The sequence below is a fragment of the Gasterosteus aculeatus genome, chromosome 8, assembly GCF_964276395.1.
Source record: "Gasterosteus aculeatus chromosome 8, fGasAcu3.hap1.1, whole genome shotgun sequence".
In the NCBI taxonomy this organism is placed as follows: domain Eukaryota; kingdom Metazoa; phylum Chordata; class Actinopteri; order Perciformes; family Gasterosteidae; genus Gasterosteus; species Gasterosteus aculeatus.
In genome coordinates this window covers 23,093,544-23,112,572 of record NC_135695.1, presented here as the reverse complement: position 1 = coordinate 23,112,572, position 19,029 = coordinate 23,093,544, and the positions used below count along the sequence as shown (strand labels likewise).

Here is a 19,029-nt window from a genome sequence, read left to right as displayed (position 1 = left end):
AACCAGTACACTGGACCCCCAAACCAAGGCTCTGAAAACCAGCTCCCACCATTACTATGTCATCAGAACCTGATCTCTGCTACCCCATTTACTCATACCTCCTTCCTCCTGCCCCCTACCTCCTCCTGCCCCCTTAACTCATACCTCCTCCCTTTACTCATACCCCTATTTACTCATACCTCCTACACCCTTAACTCATACCTCCTACACCCTTAACTCATACCTCCTACACCCTTAACTCATACCTCCTACACCCTTAACTCATACCTCCTACACCCTTAACTCATACCTCCTGCCCCCTTCACTACTACCTCCCGCCCACTTTACTCCTACCTCCCGCCCACTTTACTCATACCCCTATTTACTCATACCTCCTGCCCCTTTAACTCATACCTGCCGCCCCCTTTACTCATACCTCCTATCTCCCGCCCACTTTACTCATACCCCTATTTACTCATACCTCCAACGCCCATTACTCATACCTCCTACCTCCCGCCCCCTTTACTACTACCTCCTACCTCCCGTCCCCTTTACTCATACCTCCTACACCCTTTACTCCTACCTCCTACCTCCCGCCCCCTTTACTACTACCTCCCGCCCCCTTTACTCATACCTCTTACTTCCCGCCCCCTTTAACGCTATAAAGCTACAATGATGTAATGCTGGAAATGTGTCATACCACAGAAAGCATTGACCCTTTACAAAGAGTGGGAAGATTCCCTGGTGGTTTATTTTTATGTTCCTGCAGCATTAACTGTGTATATTTGTAGTCATAGTAAGTTCAATGTCTGTTGAAACCAATGGTTAGTCACTAGGAGGTGGCGCCTTAGTGCTGCTAGCCTGACATAGCTGCCTCACTGCATCTATCCGCCGCCTCCTCACAGCTCCTGAGTCGGAAGGACAAGGCCACGTTTGACCGACTCGACTACCTTATGTCCAAAGAAGACAACTACAAGCGTCTGAGGGACTTCATCAGCAGCCAGAGCATGGTGTCCTGTATCCCGTACCTAGGTACCCACAATCACACTCTGAGACTCTGTGCTCCTAGCTTCTGATCTTCATGGGCTGTTCACCAGTGGGCTCACTGAACGAGGAGCATCATCTCCCGAACGACTGCGTGTCATGAAGGAGTAGAACATGACACAGAGTGATCTCAACCATGAGGCATTTTAAGAGCGAAACTAAGGCTTTTTCATTCATAACCCTGATAATGATCTCCCTTCTGCTGCTGTGATGTTGTTCTCCACGGCTCTTTCAGCAGCCTTTGGCACTTGGTCTCCTTTGATAGAGGCGGACTTGGGTCTCTTGGGTATTTATTGGGGAGGAATAATCTGACGTAGTGGAACCACAGCTGGCTGCTCCTCATGACGTGGTCTGGGCTGGACTCTTGGAACCGGTATATCTTACATTCTGCTCAGTCTTAGTCTTTAAAGAAACTCACACTTCAATTGTAACAGAAAAATTTAATTAGAAAAATGTGTGTGTGTGTGTTTTTCTGTTTGTGTCATCACTGTATCTGTACACAAAGGAAAACTAAACATGAACATATAACCGTATTAAGAATAGTTCTGGTACCGGAATGGATATAAAATGACTATATTACTATAAATACACTGATAAATAACATAGTAAGGCAGAGTGAAACAACGCAAACATTAAATGACCTTTTACAAACCAAGCCAAGATATTTACAGACCAAATCCATGCTGGACCAGAACCCCCACCCCACCCTGGCTTTGCAGAGTCCTGTCCTACAGATTTCCTGCTCTGTTTAAACATTCGTCTAGTACTCGTTATGGGCCGAAGTCACTGGTCGCTGCTCTCAGGGAATCTCCTGTGTTTGGTTAACAATCATTTCCCCTTTTATTACATCTTAGAGTGAGTAAAATAGGACAGGGGGAGGGACACAGGAGCTGGTTCCACTCTCACTCTCAAGGCCCTGTGGAAGTCTTTGTGGGTCGATAGCGGAGGCCTCAGTCGATGGGTCGGATCATGAGGCGGGTGGTCTTGAGGGAGTAGAATCCTCCTCCGTACTCGGCCCAGAAGATTCCGTCCTGGAACTTGCTGCGGTACACCCCCCCGCTGTACCACACGCCGTTCAGGTTGGTCTGGCCACAGGCGTTATACCACCAGCCACCTTTATGGAAGTGGGCGCAGTTACCTAGTGGAGAGGGACGTCATTGGGATGATGGACAGGCTGAGCCTCTGTCATTCTACCTCGAGGCCTGTCACCGTAACATGTACCAAGTCTCTCATATAATGATTATATAGCAGCTCCCTCTTAAAGAGGAATGCACGTTTTACGAATATTTAGGAATACATAAAAATGTGTAAATAGATTAAAATCACACAACCAGAACAATAAATTAAATGGAATTTCTGAGGTGGATAAAACAATTCAGAACTAATCCAGTCATTAGCCACCATCAACTATAATTTTTGGCCAGTATTCCGTAGTAGTAATATATTCAGTAGAGTTCCAGAAACCTTAGCCCCCCCTACCAGAGAAGGCGTCCTTGTCCCGGTCCAGCGTGGTGAACTGCTTGCCGTTGTGGCTGCTGAAGGAGTCCCCGGCGTTGCCCTGGTAACTGCCAAGCCTGAGCCGGTAGCCCTCGCTCTCGGCCTCCAGGTGGAAGCTGCTGTACTCGGCGTAGACCTTCTTCCCGGTCCAGTCCTCCAGCTCCACCATCAGCTTGTAGTCCCCCTGTCTCCCCAGGTTGTAGATGTTCTCCAGGCCCAGCCAGTGCTCTCCGTCAATGTTCCCAAAGCCCCTCTGTGAGGAGGATTAGAGGTTCTGCTTCAGGTTCAAAGTGTCTCTGAGAGGTTTGAGATGATCAGAGTTATGTCTCGCGTGCAAACATCATAGAACCACCGAGAGGAAAACCTTGTTCTTACTCCGGGTGTATTTGTGTTTTTGTTGCTCGGTTACACATCTCTGTGTGATGGGGTCTTTTCCAGGGGGGACTCTCCCATAACTCTGTCTGTAGGTTCTGTGGCTCCAGCTCTTGGCTGACTCCACTGTGAAGAAATCCTCCTCTAAGCTGTTTACACTGATGGAGCAACAGCTGGCCGAGAGGAGCTGCCGAGCTCACATGGGAACACATTTCTCATTCTGTTTTTGGTTTTTATCCCATTAAGTCTGCCCTTAATCCCTAAGCGTCCCTTCGGCTCACCTTGTAGTTCTCCCAGTTCCGAAAGAAGTTGACTGACCCGTCCCTCCTCCTCTGCAGCACAGTCCAGCCCCCGTTGTCCAGGCCGTGCTCGCACCAGGCCTGGATCAAGCGGTCGCTGCCGGTGGTCCTCAGCAGGTACATCCCGCTGGTGGTGTGGCCGGCCTGTCGCACCTGGAAGCAGTCTCTGTAGGGACCTGAGGTCGGAGACAAGTGTCTTTGATTAGAGATGGGGCGAGATGGTTTGACCCATCATCAGTGCTTAGCCCTTAAAGAGCCAAAGTGGGATTTATACCAGCCAGTGGAATGTTACAAATGACCATATCACCTAATGGTCTTATCGATGCTGCATCTATATATTTTGTTTCAGCCTCTCGATTTGTACTAAAATATGTATAGTAAGTTTTATCCCCCAGAGCAAACTGCACCTCCAATTGACCAAGATGGCTTTTTTTTTTTATTACATATGCAAAAGTCATTATCATCAATCGAGGCGCTCAAAGAGAGAGCGGATTCCCCAATGAGGCCACATTCTCTGGAAACATGTCTCCTTTTTGCTGCAAGCTTCCCAACATCAGTTACTTTTTGTTGACCGTATGTCTGTTTGTCAGAGGAGAAGTTCTCCTTCTTTTCGCCTGTGTGCTTTATTGAGGCGAGAGGTGGAAATATTTTGGGGGATTTGTTTTTCTTTTCCCGAAGGATGATCCTCGTCTTCCGTTACTTCGTCTGGTTTTAGATAAATCATTGGTGTAGATCGAGGGTTGATGTTCACCATCTGGTCCTGATCCGGATGGAGCGGAGGACTGTTGTTACAGGAGAGCGCTCTGTTCTGATCAGCTGTAACTAAGCATTGGATGTGTGAACGGTTGCAGAAATAACCAAGAACACTTAAGATCATCTGCATGTGAATCCTGCTTTTTCACCTCCAATGAAGCCTCTAATTATAATAATCATCATTAGTGCTCTAAATACTTATTACTCTATAGTAAGGTGTAAGAAAATGATATAATCCGCTGTGATTCTGTATTTATTCTTAGACAACATATATCGAGTAGTTTACATGTACATTTTTTATATATATATAACCTATAATCCGCCATAATAAGGAACGAGAGGGAAATTATGGTTCCTTTGTGGATTACTTCACGTCGTCTATGGACTCTGTAAATCTGTCTAAAGCTTTCTCCAAGTGTTTTTTAAATGCCGTTCAATGACGCCTAATCCACCTTTAATTTAGTACAGATGCTTGGTGCTGGCAAAAGCAATCACAGGAATGTCTGAACTTGCTGTTCCTCAGCGACACAAACTGCTGCGAGACATTACCTTCTTAATTGCAGTCCTTTAGTAATAAGACTTTAGTGTTTGTGTGCAGATGATTGGGACAACTACCTCAGTGATCCTTCATCCTGCCTCTGCACCGTTAAAATGGGTACGTACCATCAGGGGTGAGGGTTCCCTGCGGAGCGGGAGGGTCGGTCCCAAAGGGGCTTACAGTTGGAGAATCCATGCGCGGCCCTCTCGGAAAGGCCCGGTTGTTGTGGTCCCTCTGGATCTCGTTGGTGAAGCGGTGGTTAACCGGAAGCTTCTGTGGTACCACCTGAACCAGCGGAGGAGCCACTGGCAGCTCGCCGTGCCCCAGCCTCCGCAGACACTGATCCTCCAGCGCTGAGATGAGGACGGACTGGTTGTTAACCACCCCGGCCATCGTGGAGAACCGGGCCTCCAGCTCCTTGTACCTGGAGGCCAGTCGCATCATCTCCGAGGTCACGTTGAGGACGCGGTTCTCCAGCTGGGCCAGCTCCAGAGAGTTGTCCCTCTTTCTGATGATCTCATGTAGCAGCTGCATGTAGAGCTGGGTCACCCTGGAGTTCATGTTCCTGCTCTCTTTGCGCAGCAGCTTCATCTCATTCACCAAGTTACCGTCCACATCCACCACCAGCTGCAGCGTCTCAATCTCACGCCGCTGTTTGCTGATCACCTCCCGCACATCTGCAATGTCGATACGGGTCACTCTGTCCTTGTCGGGCTCTGGGCCTGTGCTGCTGGCACAGATTGGACCTGGTGACCGATATGAAGGACTTGCGTTACATGAAGACAATATGAGGAGTAACTGAAAGTGTACTACACGAACCTGTGATTTTGTGCTCTGGTACGAGGAAGGTGTAGGAGCACTTCTTTGCATCCGGGTCGATGGGGGCTCTCTTATTCCTGATGAGAGGAGGCCCTTTGGTCGTCTGGGCTTCCCTGGAGCTTCTGCAGTAACTGACCCCCCACAGCGAGAGGCACAGCAGGGTGCACAGGCTCCACGTCTGCCCCGGCATGGCTAGATGGGTGGACCAATGGCTCGATGGAGAGCTGCTGGTGCTCCGCTTCCCCCCCCTCCCGAGGACACGTTAAGGAAGGAATGTCAACCCTAGGGGAGTTGATGATGTTCTTTATTTACGTGACACATATACAATATTCAAATAATCAGTTGTTCAGGAAAGTGTGTGGAAAGATTGAGAGGTACAGAACACTTGGGACGAGGTCTGCTTTCTGTCTCTGTTGGACGGACAGCTTGTTTTTCTGCATCCTGTTGGTGTTCTTTATGGTGAACGGGTCCAACATCTGGTCTTATTTGCAATTCTTTCCTTTCAGATCATTCTAGCTCATTCACACCCTGAAGTCCTGCATAGCATTAACCTGAAAGGGTTTATTTCACCCAAAGGAACTATTTCAATCCCCCCCCAAAACAGTAGATCAGCTTCTTACACTAAATAGAAAATTCTCTCTGGTGCAGGCTGATGTAGAGCATTAAGACACTGTCACTATTAGCCTTCATGTTATCATTTGCTCATTGTCTTAGTCTCCTTCTCTACGTCACGTCTTCCCACTCTGGCTGCTACAGATATGAGATTCCAACAAGGTAAATCAGGAGATAAAAGTTCCTTAAGTGTTTGGTGAAAAGGTCTCTCAGAGGGTTCAAGACCTGGCTCCCTGCTGACGATCTGACCTCACGGTCCCGCACGCCCCCTCCTGCTAAAACACACTGACCCCGATTCCACCGCAGCTTCTTCTGAGAGTTAAGTATGTGAAATATGCTCTCTGGTGGGGCTCCACACGTTCTACAGGAATGTTCAGGAGTCGCTATTTGGGGTTTCAGTTGAATGCGTTCATAAACAGGTGGACTGTACAGGGGCGAGGGAGGAAAACTGGATGAGACGGGTTGTCTTATGCCTCCTTTTTGCACTGCTGGTTCTGTTTCTCATCAAACTCCACTTAGAACCTGGGACACTGCACCTCCACCTTGAGACTTTGCGTCTCCTCTATGACCCCATTGTGGTTCCTCAGGCATCCAGTCGTGAGGAAACAGTTGCACAGACGGAGTGTTCTGTACGGGCGGTTTCCTCGCTGAGAGGCCATGAGGACTTTACCAGCTGGGCTCTCTTTCGACTGCTGGCTTCATCCACATACCCCTTAGCTTGACTGGCTGACATAACCTCACAGATCATCCATCAGCTGGCGCCTCCTGCATCCCTTTTGTCTCTGTCTCCTTTTCCACCAAGTCTGACTTCTCTTTAGGAGGGGGTTGTGGTTACGAGGGGCTTTTTTTTTTTTTTTTCATGGAACCCTGAGCTATCAAAGACATTACAGGGAAACGGTGAACGGTCATTGGTGTGTTTCGGGGGTAAAAGGTTTACAGCGTTTCCTCACAATATGCACAGCAGCTTCTTTTTTTCCACCGTGACAAACGGAAACTAAACATTTGAGGACGGCAACATGAGGCTCTGACCTCCTGAAACGTGAGGGGAGGGAATGAGCCTTCACATGGTCACATGGTTCAGTCAAAGAATGATCACTTCCGAGACTCTACAACCAATCAAAGGTTCTGAGTAGCCTGACCTTCAGTCCCGATTTGGTTGGAAGAAATGTGTTTTTTTTTAAATTGTCTATTGCAAAGGCTTAATTTGAGTCTCAGCTGAGGTAGAAAACTGATCGCTTCTGTAGTTAAATAACGTGATTCATGTTTCAACAAAAACCAAACATTAAACATTAATATCAACATGATCCCTCACTCACACCCACCAGCGCCTCTGCTAGAGCTCATTAATTACGTTAAATGTATTACAAATAAAGAGAACGGACTGGCTGTACGTAATCCATACATGACAATTAAGTTAACTGGATTGTATTTATGAGACGTGTCAAACTTTTTACACAGGTTCCTTTTATAAATTAATGATGAATTAGAACTAAATAGTCAGGAACATGCCTTTTATTCTCTAATGTTGGGTGGTGATAAAGTTTAAACTGTGGGGCTGAAACAGTTTAGATTCCAAATATGGCGACAGTGATGATGATTCCTCCCTTTCAGGTATCTTGAACCTTTCCTCTTAATGTCCCCTCCTCCTCCTGAATACTCTCCTCTCTGTTGACTGTTGCGTCTCCTCTTTCCTCTCAAGATCCTTTGGTTACAGCGGAATCTCTCCAGCAGCAATTTGCACATATGAAAGCTGTAAGCAAAGTGACTGACAGAAATGAACCCTATTAATACAAGACTGATTTATTAAATGTCTTGTTGGCCCATCGGGAAGCATTTATTGCCATAATATGTCAGACATACAAGGAATTTGACTTGGCGTTGGTGCATGACAGCAGATAGTATGACAATGGACAACAATGGGTTAGTTTAAAAATAAAGGAATACAAGCTAAAAGTTAAAAATTCAAAATAAATCGCACCAGCGAACAGAAAGTGAGCGGTGGAAAGTCAGGTCCTCACAAATGCACGGTTGCTTCTGCTTCTTTTATATTGATTCGTTCCCCCATCGTCCACGACAGTCGTCCCGTACTGTGCGCCCAACCCCCCCTCGTACTAGAAGCTCAGAGCTCCTGCCCCGTCCTTTTAACCGCGTCCTATATAAGGAACATTTATTACCAAAACATGTCAGACATACAAGGTTTTGACTTGGGGCCAATTCCAATTCTACCTCTTACCCCTTCACTTTCCCCTTCCCCTCCGTTTTGCGCGTTCTCGTGGAGGGGAAGGGTCGTCCCAATTCTCTTTTGGTTGGAGGGGTAGGGGTCGGGGGAAGCGCCAGTAGCCCTTCAAACGAAGATTTTTCAGGACTACACTCCAAACGAAGGGGTACGAGCTACAGATGCAAAATGGCTGCCCAAAAAAAAAAGGAGACCCATAAATGTAAGTATTATTGGCATTAATGAGTATTTTAATGACAATGCAACTGCAATGACTGCTGCTGAAGACGGCATCTTGGAAGTTTGTGATAAACATCGGCGCATCTTCTGTGACGTAGGCGCCTAGCGTCGACGTAAAATGACGTGTAACGGAGGTAGGGGTGTCCCATTTCTTAGGGCTATATTTTCACCCCTACGCCTTGCCACTCTGTTTCAAGGGCCAAGGGGTAGGGCTAGGCGAAGGGTTATAAAATAGAATTAGAATTCAGCCTTAGCGGTTGGTGCATGACATCAGACAAGACAGATAAGACAACATAGTACAAGAACAACAAAATTAAAAGTTCTAAATAAAGTGCACCAGCCAACAGAAAGCGACAAGTGTATGTGGAGTGTGAAAGAAAGGTGGAATATCAGAGTCAGTCAGTGAGGGACCGGCTCTGTTGATGAGTAACCTCCGACGGGAAGAAACTGTTGGTGTGGCGGGAGGTCTTAGTCCTGATGGACCTCAGCCTCCTGCCAGATGGAAGGGGCACAAACAGGTTTTGTCCGGGGTGAGAGGGGTCGGCTACCATCTTTGTAGCTGCTTCAGAGACCTGGAAGCGAACAAGTCCTGCAGGGACGGCAGATTGCAGCCGATCAGCCTCTCTGCAGAGCGGAGGACACGCTGCAGCCTGCCCTTGTCCTTGGCTGTGGCTGCAGCGTACCAGACGGTGATGGAGGAGCAGAGGATGGACTCCATGATGGCCGTGTAGAAGTGGACCATCATCGTCTTTGGCAGGTTGAATTTCTTCAGCTGCTTCAGGAAGAACAACCTCTTGGGTTGATGGGAAGGTGGTGTTGAAAGCAGAGCTGAAGTCCACAAACAGGATCCTGGCGAAGGTTCCTGGGGAGTCCAGATGCTGGAGGATGAAGACCGCAGGTTGATGGAGCTGTGGGGGTGGAGTCAGGACATTGTCTTTCAAATCTGCAGTAGAACTCGTTTAGCTCATCTGCCAGGCGGAGGTCATTCATGTGAGGTGTTTAAGGCCTCTCAAAACCGAAGCAGAGTCACTTGCTGACCTGAAAACATCCCAGTCTGTGCAAAGCACGCCTGAAGATCCTCCAGCGCCTCACTGGTCCACTTCTTGAATTCCCTCACCACAGGTTTGCAGAGCTTTAGTTTCTGTCTGTATGCAGGAATCTGATGGACCATGACGTGGTCAGAGTGTCCCAGTGCAGCACGAGGGACGGCGTAATGAGCCCTGCTTACTGTGGTGTACCAGTGATCCAGCGGTTCTCCTCTCTGGTGGGGCATTTAATAAACTGTCTGTACTTAGGGAGTTCATGGGTGAGATTTCCTTTGTTAATAACCAAGGAGTCCGGGTGGGTCCGTTCCACACGCCGTATCTGGCACGCGAGTGTCCGCTGTGCCTCGTGCACGTTGCCTGCCGACGGCATGTAAACATCGACCAGGATGAACAAAGCAAACTCACGGGGGAGTAAAAGAGTTTACAGTTGATGATGAAAGATTCCAGATCAGGAAAACCGTGTTGTAGGATCACTGTTACGCCAGCTGATGTTGGAGAAGAAGCAGATCCGGAGAGCTCCGTGTCGCGGTCCATTCTGACCAGCTGGAAGTCCAACAGCTGGAGCGGAGAGCTCCTGACCCTTCCTCTTAGCCACATCCTGGTCATGGTTGTCCTCTGGCTCCATGATGTCATGTAACCCCCCCCCCTCCACCAACGGTGATGATGAGTGTGTTTTAGAACTTATTGGCCTCAATGTAGGAAAGTCTGAGGAGCAGATGTGGGAATGAGGAGGGAAGTACATGGTCTACATTTCTCTCATGCTTTTCAAAGGGTGATGCATCAAAACACAGACTGACTATTAAATCACTACTCGAGATCCGGAGCTCAGAGACCCACACCGGTTCTGACACAGTTGAATAATAATGTGGATGGTTCTGTTTTTTTCTCAATCAGGAACATTTGCATTCTCTAAGTATAGTATAGAAAATATACCAGTTAGTATTCTATAGTTTACTATTTATATACTCCTATTTACCTCCGAGTTAAAGTAAACTTGAAACCGGAACTTACTTACGTTGGTCCATGTTGAGGGCCGATGTGACACCACGGCTTTAACAACATGAATGTATTCATTCCCAAACGGAGGGGGGGGGGTTGAGGACATTGTGTCTGACCTACGCCCCCCAAAGCGGCTCAAGTTACAAGCGGGCAAAAAGGCCGAGAGAGAAAGCGATGGAAGGGGGTCTTACAATGTCCCTATTTCCTCGACAGGAGGCCCTGTCAGAAAATGTTTGGGAACCAAAGGTCTAGGGTGAAGAATACGCCCAAACGTGTGCCACTGTTAGCTTTGGCTAGCATTACCCTCTCCGCCAGCAGCTAATCTAAGCTAAATGGCTAACGTTAGCTCTTTACATCATCGTACAGGTGATCAATTCATAAATCTATGTAGTACGGTCAAAAATTCATATCACAGTATTCTGTAGGATTCTGGCGGTTTCACAGTGTATTACCGTTTCTTTCTGAGTTAACACATTCATTGACCCCCCCCACCTGAACATCTGTTAACCGCTTGTTGTGGCTTGCTCGCAACTGGCCGGTGTGTTCGCTTCTTAGCTGTTGTGGATGCTCGTGCAAAACCAGCACCTCGACCAACTTGCAATAAATTGTTTTCTGATCTAACGTTAACTTTTCAAAACCAAAAACCCTCAAACGAACACCGCTCATCTCTTGGGCACAAGTCGTGTTGACTCTTCTCTGGTCTCCCGTTGATCCTCGGGCATCACTCTTATGATAGTGGCCAAGTTGTACCCAGCATGCAGTTCGGAGGGGTCACTTTATAAATGTATTATTAGTGTTACAAATGTTTTATCCTGTAAAGTGTTGTGCGTTATTCATTGTTGTAAAATGTTGACTCAATCTCAACACACGTAACACAAGTAGCTGCGACCGCTGTGGACACAGTAGTGAGGTATAAAAATAATTTCTGCGGCCTCCCGAATAGAAACATTTTCCAATTGTTACGACTTGACACCGGTATGATACCGGTTGAACCGGTACACCGCCCTGCCTCACATAATGTATTTAATAATATACTTTGCCAGTTTATTAGTGACACCTACCTACAACAAATTCAACCTAATATCACGTTACGTTTATGAAGCAGAACAAGGATCTGAGTGTAATAAACACTTTTGACTATTAATGTACAACATGTGCTGGTCAAAACCAAAACGTAGCCAGCTTCAGATAAACAGTTTGTCCTCAGAATGCTTCAACAATAGATTTTAAAAATAAGTTAAACCACAGACTAAATAAATGTCCCCTGACTATTAATAACCAGAAAAGCCCTTTGGAAGACATATGATTCCAATCAAAGATGTGGCCGACGGCGGCTGCCACGGTGCGCTTTGTTAAGAAGCCCAGGATCACAGGACTCAATGACTACAGGCCCGTCGCCCTGACCTCTGTAGTCATGAAGTCTTTTGAACGGCTAGTCCTGACCCACCTGAAGTCCCTCACCGACCCCCTCCTGGACCCCCTGCAGTTCGTACAGAGCCAACAGGTCTGTGGACGATGCTGTCAACATGGTCCTCCACTACATCCTCCAGCATCTGGACTCCCCAGGAACCTACGCCAGGATCCTGTTTGTGGACTTCAGCTCTGCCTTCAACACCATCATCCCGTCTCTGCTGCAGGACAAACTCTCCCAGCTGCACCGCCCGACTCCACCTGCAAGTGGATCACAGACTTCCTGTCTGACAGGAAGCAGCACGTGAAGCTGGGGAAACATGTCTCAGCCTCTCGGACCATCAGCACCGGTTCCCCCCAAGGCTGCGTTCTTTCCCCTCTGCTCTTCTCCCTGTACACCAACAGCTGCACCTCCAGGCACCAGTCCGTCAAGCTCCATTGAAAGACAATGTCCTGACTCCAGCTCCATCAACCTGCGGTCTTCATCCTCCAGCATCTGGACTCCCCAGGAACCTTCGCCAGGATCCTGTTTGTGGACTTCAGCTCTGCTTTCAACACCACCTTCCCATCAACCCAAGAGGTTGTTCTTCCTGAAGCAGCTGAAGAAATTCAACCTGCCAAAGACGATGATGGTCCACTTCTACACGGCCATCATGGAGTCCATCCTCTGCTCCTCCATCACCGTCTGGTACGCTGCAGCCACAGCCAAGGACAAGGGCAGGCTGCAGCGTGTCCTCCGCTCTGCAGAGAGGCTGATCAGCTGCAATCTGCCGTCCCTGCAGGACTTGTTTGCTTCCAGGTCTCTGAAGCAGCTACAAAGATGGTAGCCGACCCCTCTCACCTCGACAAAAACAGTTTGTGCCCCTTCCATCTGGCAGGAGGCTGAGGTCCATCAGGACTAAGACCTCCCGCCACACCAACAGTTTCTTCCCGTCGGAGGTTACTCATCATCAACAGAGCCGGTCCCCCACTGACTGATATTCCACCTTTCTTTCACACTCCACATACACTTGTCGCTTTCTGTTGGCTGGTGCACTTTATTTAGAACTTTTTAATTTTGTTGTTATTGTACTATGTTGTCTTATCTGTCTTGTCTGATGTCATGCACCAACCGCTAAGTCAAAACCTTGTATGTCTGACATGTTTTGGTAATAAATGTTCCTTAAATAGGACGCGGTTAAAAGGACGGGGCAGGAGCTCTGAGCTTCTAGTACGGCTGACGAGGGGGGTTGCGCGCATAGTACGGGGTCGCACTGTTGTGGACGATGGGGGGAACGAATCAATATAAAAGAAGCCGAAGCGGCCGTGCATTTGTGAGGACCGTTCTGTAATTCTCACAATAAATAATAAATAAATAAATAATAAAAGTCATCCGGCAGGGCCACTTTGGCGGCGGGCCGCACTGGACGCCCCGGCAGGCCGGACTTGGCCTGCCGGGGCTGAGAGTTTGAAAAGTTCCTTGTTTGATCCATTAACAGCCTTTTTATCCAAAGAACCTGTTCGTAAGAAGAATTCCCTTAAGGAATGGATCCGCGGACATAAGGGTTTTCTGGAGCGCCTCCTGGCTGTGTTCTAGTGGAAACCCTTGGCATGTAAAAGAACATGGTTCCGAATGGATTCTCCTACCTGGGACAGTGGGTTCCTCCCATGGGCCCGATGGGTTATTCAATGAGGACCAGCCTTGGAACCGTATTTGGTGCTGATTAGTACCTTATTTATTCAAAGACTTGTTGATGATGCTGTGGGACTAAGGAGGAGACCCCGAGGCCACCATCTGTTTTCCTTCTCTAGTGAAACTCTAAACATGTGGGCAGATGTTTGGGAATGGGGGGGTCAGAGGTCTGTATTTGGGATTAGGGTGTGCCCCCGCCACACACCAGCACAACAGCTCCACAAACCCTGCAATCAATCAGCCTTTGTGGGTTGTGCCCATAAATGAGAGCCCCCCAATTCAGCCGGAGAGCAGAATTATTAGCGACTCCTCCCGTTTGTATGAGTTAGCTGCTACTTAACTTTAGTAGAACATGCAGCAAAGAACCCTTTTATACACTCACAGCCCACTCAGAGGTCAACCCACGGGCCGACTCCTGGACTGACCCCTGGGACGCAAACTAGCTTAGCATTAGCTCCACTGGGACCTTAGATTAGCTCTGTTTACAGCTGTTTTTTACTTCTCGTTCCCAACCTGAATTATTGAAGTTCTTGATCTTCTGATTTATTGATCCACTCAGTGCAGTTATTTTTCACCCCGCGGTAAATAAGTTGTGTGTGTGTGTGTGTGTGTGTGTGCTAGCTCGTCTCTTTCTGTCTGTGCCTGTGGTGTCTTAGTGATCAGTTCTTCTCTCACATGAAGCCTCCAAAGAGCATCTGAGGCCTTTGACTCCAAAGTGGAGCCAAGGAAGTGCTAAATGTTTCTGTCTGCAGCCGGAGGGTCCGACCCGCTCAGCCGGAGGGTCCGACCCGCTCAGCCGGAGGGTCTGACCCGCTCAGCCGGAGCTCCAGCTGCTCACACACACAAACACACACACACTCTAAAAGCAGGAGGAAGTCAGGCAGCATTTACCTCTGTGTGTGTGTGTCCTTCAGTTGTTGTGTGTTGTGGGTCGAGTCTTCAGCGAGCTGCAGGTCTCAGGACTCATGTCTGTGTGTCTCTTTGTCTCCTGAAGCTGCTATGCGTCCTCTGGTCTCCGGTGGAACGTCTCTTTACTGTCCATGCGATGGAGTCCCCTCGTAGACTCCGCTGTCCCGGGACATGGTTCAGCACACTGAGCGCAGAGAGTCGGAGTCCTTTTCTTCTTCTCTCTCTTGTTTTTTCTGGGCTTGGCCCCGCCCACTTCTGATGTCACTCCTTTGGAAACTAGAGAATAACAGCGCTGCCTCATTTAGTTCTTCATCCTCCACAGTGATCTTTAATCCAAACCCACAACCCCCCTCTTTCCTTCCGCTTGTTGCTGTTTCCACTTTAATTCAGTAAACCTTCATTTAATCCGATCGCTGCTTCCTCAGGAGGTTTGAAGTAAAACGTCAAATGCCTGTTGATTTCCTGCATAAAATGTGACGTTAATTGAAAAGTTGCATTTCTTTAATTGTGATGATAACTTGTGTAAACCTGATCTGAGAGCAGTTCAGCAGAGGATTGTGATGCTGCAGAGGTCTCTGGGCTGCTTCCTGTTCAGCTTCAGCTCCAGGCGGAGCTCATCTGGTGTTCATCTTCTGTGTGTGTGTCTGCTGGATGCATCTGGGTCTAGATGAGTGACACCATAGAGAGGCTTCTGTTCTGAAGCTTGTTCATCTGTCGTCTTTACCTTTTTATATTCACATTGATGTAATGAGACGCTGTCTGATGGATCTGTTTCAGGAATGTACCTGTCCGACCTGACCTACATAGACTCCGCCTACCCCTCCACGGGCAGCATCCTGGAGAACGAGCAGCGGTCCAACCTGATGAACAACATCCTGCGAATCATATCGGACCTGCAGAGATCCTGCACCTACGGTGGGCCGTCCTCCGTATAATGTCTATATATTCAAGTCTCGCGTAAAATCATTCTTTAAAGTTTGACGTTACTAGTGATTTGCCTTCTAGCTTCCATCAGTCATCTCTAGATGATTTTTGTCGTCTTCTGTCAGATGTTGCGGTGTTGCCTCACGTGCAGAAGTATCTCAACTCAGTGCGGTACATCGAGGAGCTGCAGAAGTTTGTGGAGGACGACAATTACAAGTAAGCAAGCTGGAGGGTGATGCTCGTCTTTATCATGTGCAGCACGACGGGAGCTGATGAGTTTGTTCCTTCAGGTTGTCCCAGAAGATCGAGCCTGGCAGCAGCACGCCGCGGGTAAACCCCCCCAGAGAGGGTAGGTCAACAAGGCTGTTACTCCTCAGCCTGGTACTCAGTCACTTACCCCCCTGCCCTCCCCCACCAGGCCAGGAAGCGTCGGCGTCTCCTCTCTGCGCCCGTAAATGTACCATAGTGGGTGAAGGAAACAAAGTCCCGGCCACGCCGCCGTCCCCCCGGAACCTGCTGCCCTACGGACACAGAAAGTGCCACAGCCTGGGCTACAAGTCAGTCCCTGGTGTCCTGCGTCCTGGAGGACGAGCTACAGTTGTCCTGTGAGTCCTGATCCAGGTCCTCACCTCCCCTCTGTGTCTCCACGTAGCTTCATCCACAAGATGAACACGGTGGAGTTTAAAAGCGCCACGTTCCCCAACGCCGGCTCTCGCCACCTTCTGGACGACAGCGTGATGGAGAGCCACAGTCCCGGGGGGGGGCGGGAAAGCTCCACGTTGTCCAGCGGCATCTCGCTTGGTGAGACGCGCCGTGTGTGTGTGTGTGTGTGTGTGTGTGTGTGTGTGTGTGTGTGTGTGTGTGTGTGTGTGTGTGTGTGTGTGTGTGTGTGTGTGTGTGTGTGTGTGTGTGTGTGTGTGTGTGTGTGTTGGGTGTAACGATTTATTCAGTGACTCGATTAATCGATTTATATTCCTGCGATCCAACTGAATCGATCTGTGCTCCGTAAATCGGCATTCCGGACGACATACATCGATTACAAATCGATTGAAATGGTACATAATCGATTGTATCGATACTTGGAAACTGCACATTGGATTTAAGTACAACAACGGCGTGGATGTGTGTTTGTTTTTAAACGTGACTGGATTCAGTCTGCTTGTCGGTGACGTCATCAGTACGCAGCGCGAAACTCTGAACAACAACAACAACAACAACAACAGCAACGACTGCGAGCGAGACGTTTACAAACCAACGTATCAATCCAGTGGAAACATTTTGGCTTTTGCAAACACGGAGGTGTTCTAAATAAGTCGCTCGCTGTTTGTAGAATATGTAGAAGACAAATAAAAACCAGGGAAACACGAGGAATCTTTGCGGCCGTCTACTAAGGCGCCGCGGGATTAAACAACGGCGACAGTCAGGACCTCGAGCAGCGTCACCGCTGCAGCAGCAGCAGGTAACTCAGCTCTGCAGACGCCTCAGGCCTCCAGCACCAAACTCATCACAGTAACAAGTTCATCTGTAAAGACGTGCGACCCGACAATGAGGTGTCTGTGAATTGATCCAAACATTGTGTAATTATTGTGTCATGTTTACATTGAAAATGGTTGCACAATACAAGGTTAATACATTTGCCATCAATTGTTGTTTCCTTGTTAATAATATCCATAATGAATTTAAACCTGATTTCCTTACAAGAAACGACAGGGATCTCAGAAGCGTTGCCTGCACTGTCCAGTAAAGTTACTGAATCGAATCGTTCTAAATGAACCGTTACACCCCTGGTTGATGGTGTGTCTCCGTTCCTCAGGGAGCAGCGAGGGCTCTGAGCTCAGCGAGGAGGTGTCCTGGCCGGCGTTTGAGAGGTGAGGCGTCTGAGTAAGATCACTAACCCTCACACCCCCACCCCTCCACCCACAGCTATGCAGACATGACTACGTCCAGCTTGGCTTCCTGTCTCCCCGGTGCTCGCTGACTCATCTGCAACCCGACAAGGGCTCATCTTTCAAAGCCCCCACCCTCTAACCAGTAGACCCCCTGAGCAGACCAGTGTCCACCAGTCAGCCTGCACACACGGACCAATGACCTCTTCATCCAGCCCCAAGAACTAAACCCCCATTGTACCCTGAACAGGACTCGCTTCTATCACTCTCTGGGCCCAGTGACCCGCGTGGCCCGCATCCCCTACAGAGGAGTCCTGAGGCCCAGCAGGTACCCAGCTGAGCCTCCACAGCCCCCCCCCCCCTGTGTGTCTCAGGCTGTCTGGGGTTCTTCTTCTACTGCGCATCATCACTTTATAAACCCATCTTTACACACACACTGTCTCACACACACACACACACTCTGTCACACACGTGGTGATTCTGATCTCTTCCTGTGATACATTTCCAACTATTTTTCACAACCTTAAGCTTCGTATTTATTATTATTATTAATAAGTTTCCAGACAAGCTAAAACAATCAATGACATCATCATCCAGGAGGGACAGAGCCCCCCCCCCTCTGCCCCCCTCTGCCCCCCATGTTACGTTCTTCTGAATCTGGACAAGTATTTTCTAATAGATAATAAATGGATAATAATAGATGAACTGTTTAAGCTGTCTCTGCAGATTGCGTCAGGCTCTTTGCTTCTAACACACCTCTTTGTGTGTGTGTGTGTGTGTGTGTGTGTGTGCGTGTGTGTGTGTGTGTGTAGCTCGGCGGAGTCAGAGGAGCTGGCGGTCCACTTGTACCCCGGAGCGGTCACGATGCAGGGGGTCCTGAGGAGGAAGACGGTGCTGAAGGAGGGCAAGAGACCCACCGTGAGGACACAATCACACACACAGACACACACACAGTGAAAGGTGTCTCAGGCCTCTGAACCTCTGCTCCTCATCCTCCTCGTGTCTCAGTAATCAATTATTCCCCCTGAGGTTCAGTAGAATAAAAGCTTGAGCCGCTCATGGAGAACTGACCAGGTTTAACATCTGCATTGACCACCAGAGGGTTTTGTTGTGGAACGTCCTCACATGGCGGCCATCTTGGTACAGCTCACCCACAGCATTGTGTTGCTAGTGATACATTACTTTTTAAATAACCATAACTTTTCAATTGTCAACCGACTTTTAAACGGTTTGGTTTGTTATAAATGTCAGATGCCGTTATGACACCAAAAGTACATTTACATCTAACAACCCAATGTGATGGGTGAGCGAGCTAACCATACCAAGATGGCCGCCATGTGAGGACGTTCTATACTAGACATCTAGGCTTTATATTTATATATATATATATATCTATATATATATCCTCAGGAGGACCCGGCCTTCTGGTCTACGTGGACCAGGTCCTCCAACGACCGCACGGGCTGAATCGGCAGCGCACAAGTGCATCTATCGATCAAAGCTATAAGCTAACAACGAAAACGCTACGTCAAATAGCTAGCAGATTTCACCCTGAATTTGCTGATATCCGTAACATTTCTCTCAAACAAACCACGCTGAAGTTCTGGGACACCAACACCATAAAGGCTCCTCACGTTTTGTTTTTTTACTGAAATACGTCCATTTTACGTTCTACCCGTTTGGGATTCCGGGTGGCTGAGAGCTGTGGCTGTTCTCCACGTCATGCTACTCCGATCCAATAGGATCAGACGATTCAAAAGAGCCAATCACAGCCTGAGATGTCTGTCAAGCCTCTCTAGAGTAGTCCAGATCTGT

At 48.4% G+C, this 19,029-nt stretch overlaps 2 protein-coding genes across 9 annotated transcripts in view; one reads left to right on the top strand and one right to left on the bottom strand.

Moving 5' to 3' along the window:
- ralgps2 (Ral GEF with PH domain and SH3 binding motif 2) overlaps positions 1-19,029 on the top strand; it is a 33,407-nt gene that overhangs the window by 11,501 nt on the left and 2,877 nt on the right. For 3 of the 6 annotated variants that reach the window (XM_078107806.1, XM_078107807.1, XM_078107808.1), the window contains exons 9-17: positions 885-1,011; positions 15,182-15,319; positions 15,454-15,544; positions 15,619-15,677; positions 15,747-15,885; positions 15,981-16,129; positions 17,142-17,196; positions 17,465-17,542; positions 18,027-18,132. In XM_078107806.1, the coding sequence (XP_077963932.1) occupies positions 885-1,011; positions 15,182-15,319; positions 15,454-15,544; positions 15,619-15,677; positions 15,747-15,885; positions 15,981-16,129; positions 17,142-17,196; positions 17,465-17,542; positions 18,027-18,132 (942 nt within the window). The remainder of the gene's footprint in view (positions 1-884; positions 1,012-15,181; positions 15,320-15,453; positions 15,545-15,618; positions 15,678-15,746; positions 15,886-15,980; positions 16,130-17,141; positions 17,197-17,464; positions 17,543-18,026; positions 18,133-19,029) is intronic. The other 3 variants (XM_078107809.1, XM_078107811.1, XM_078107810.1) reach the window with 1 other exon arrangement.
- angptl1a (angiopoietin-like 1a) lies at positions 1,450-14,639 on the bottom strand. Of its 3 annotated transcripts, none has more exons than XM_040184592.2 (6): positions 14,387-14,639; positions 5,302-5,583; positions 4,608-5,228; positions 3,174-3,367; positions 2,503-2,773; positions 1,450-2,161 (listed from the first exon to the last, which is right to left on the bottom strand). In XM_040184592.2, exons 2-6 carry the CDS (start codon positions 5,489-5,491, stop codon positions 1,974-1,976), a joined length of 1,464 nt encoding a protein of 487 aa, XP_040040526.2. In that variant the 5' UTR covers positions 5,492-5,583; positions 14,387-14,639; the 3' UTR covers positions 1,450-1,973. The 3 variants fall into 3 exon arrangements, with proteins under 3 accessions (XP_040040526.2, XP_077963939.1, XP_077963938.1); XM_078107813.1 differs by having other exon boundaries at positions 5,302-5,549; positions 14,387-14,637; XM_078107812.1 differs by lacking the exon at positions 14,387-14,639 and having other exon boundaries at positions 5,302-5,615.

Bases quoted from the DNA above. Each gene is read 5' to 3' on its own strand.
- angptl1a (XM_040184592.2), bottom strand. From the start codon at position 5,491: ATGCCGGGGCAGACGTGGAGCCTGTGCACCCTGCTGTGCCTCTCGCTG. The intron at 2,774-3,173 runs GTGAGCCGAAGG...TCCTCCTCACAG, and splicing joins GGAACTGGGAGAACTACAAG to AGGGGCTTTGGGAACATTGA. The intron at 2,162-2,502 runs GTAGGGGGGGCT...CCTCTCCACTAG, and splicing joins GGACAAGGACGCCTTCTCTG to GTAACTGCGCCCACTTCCAT.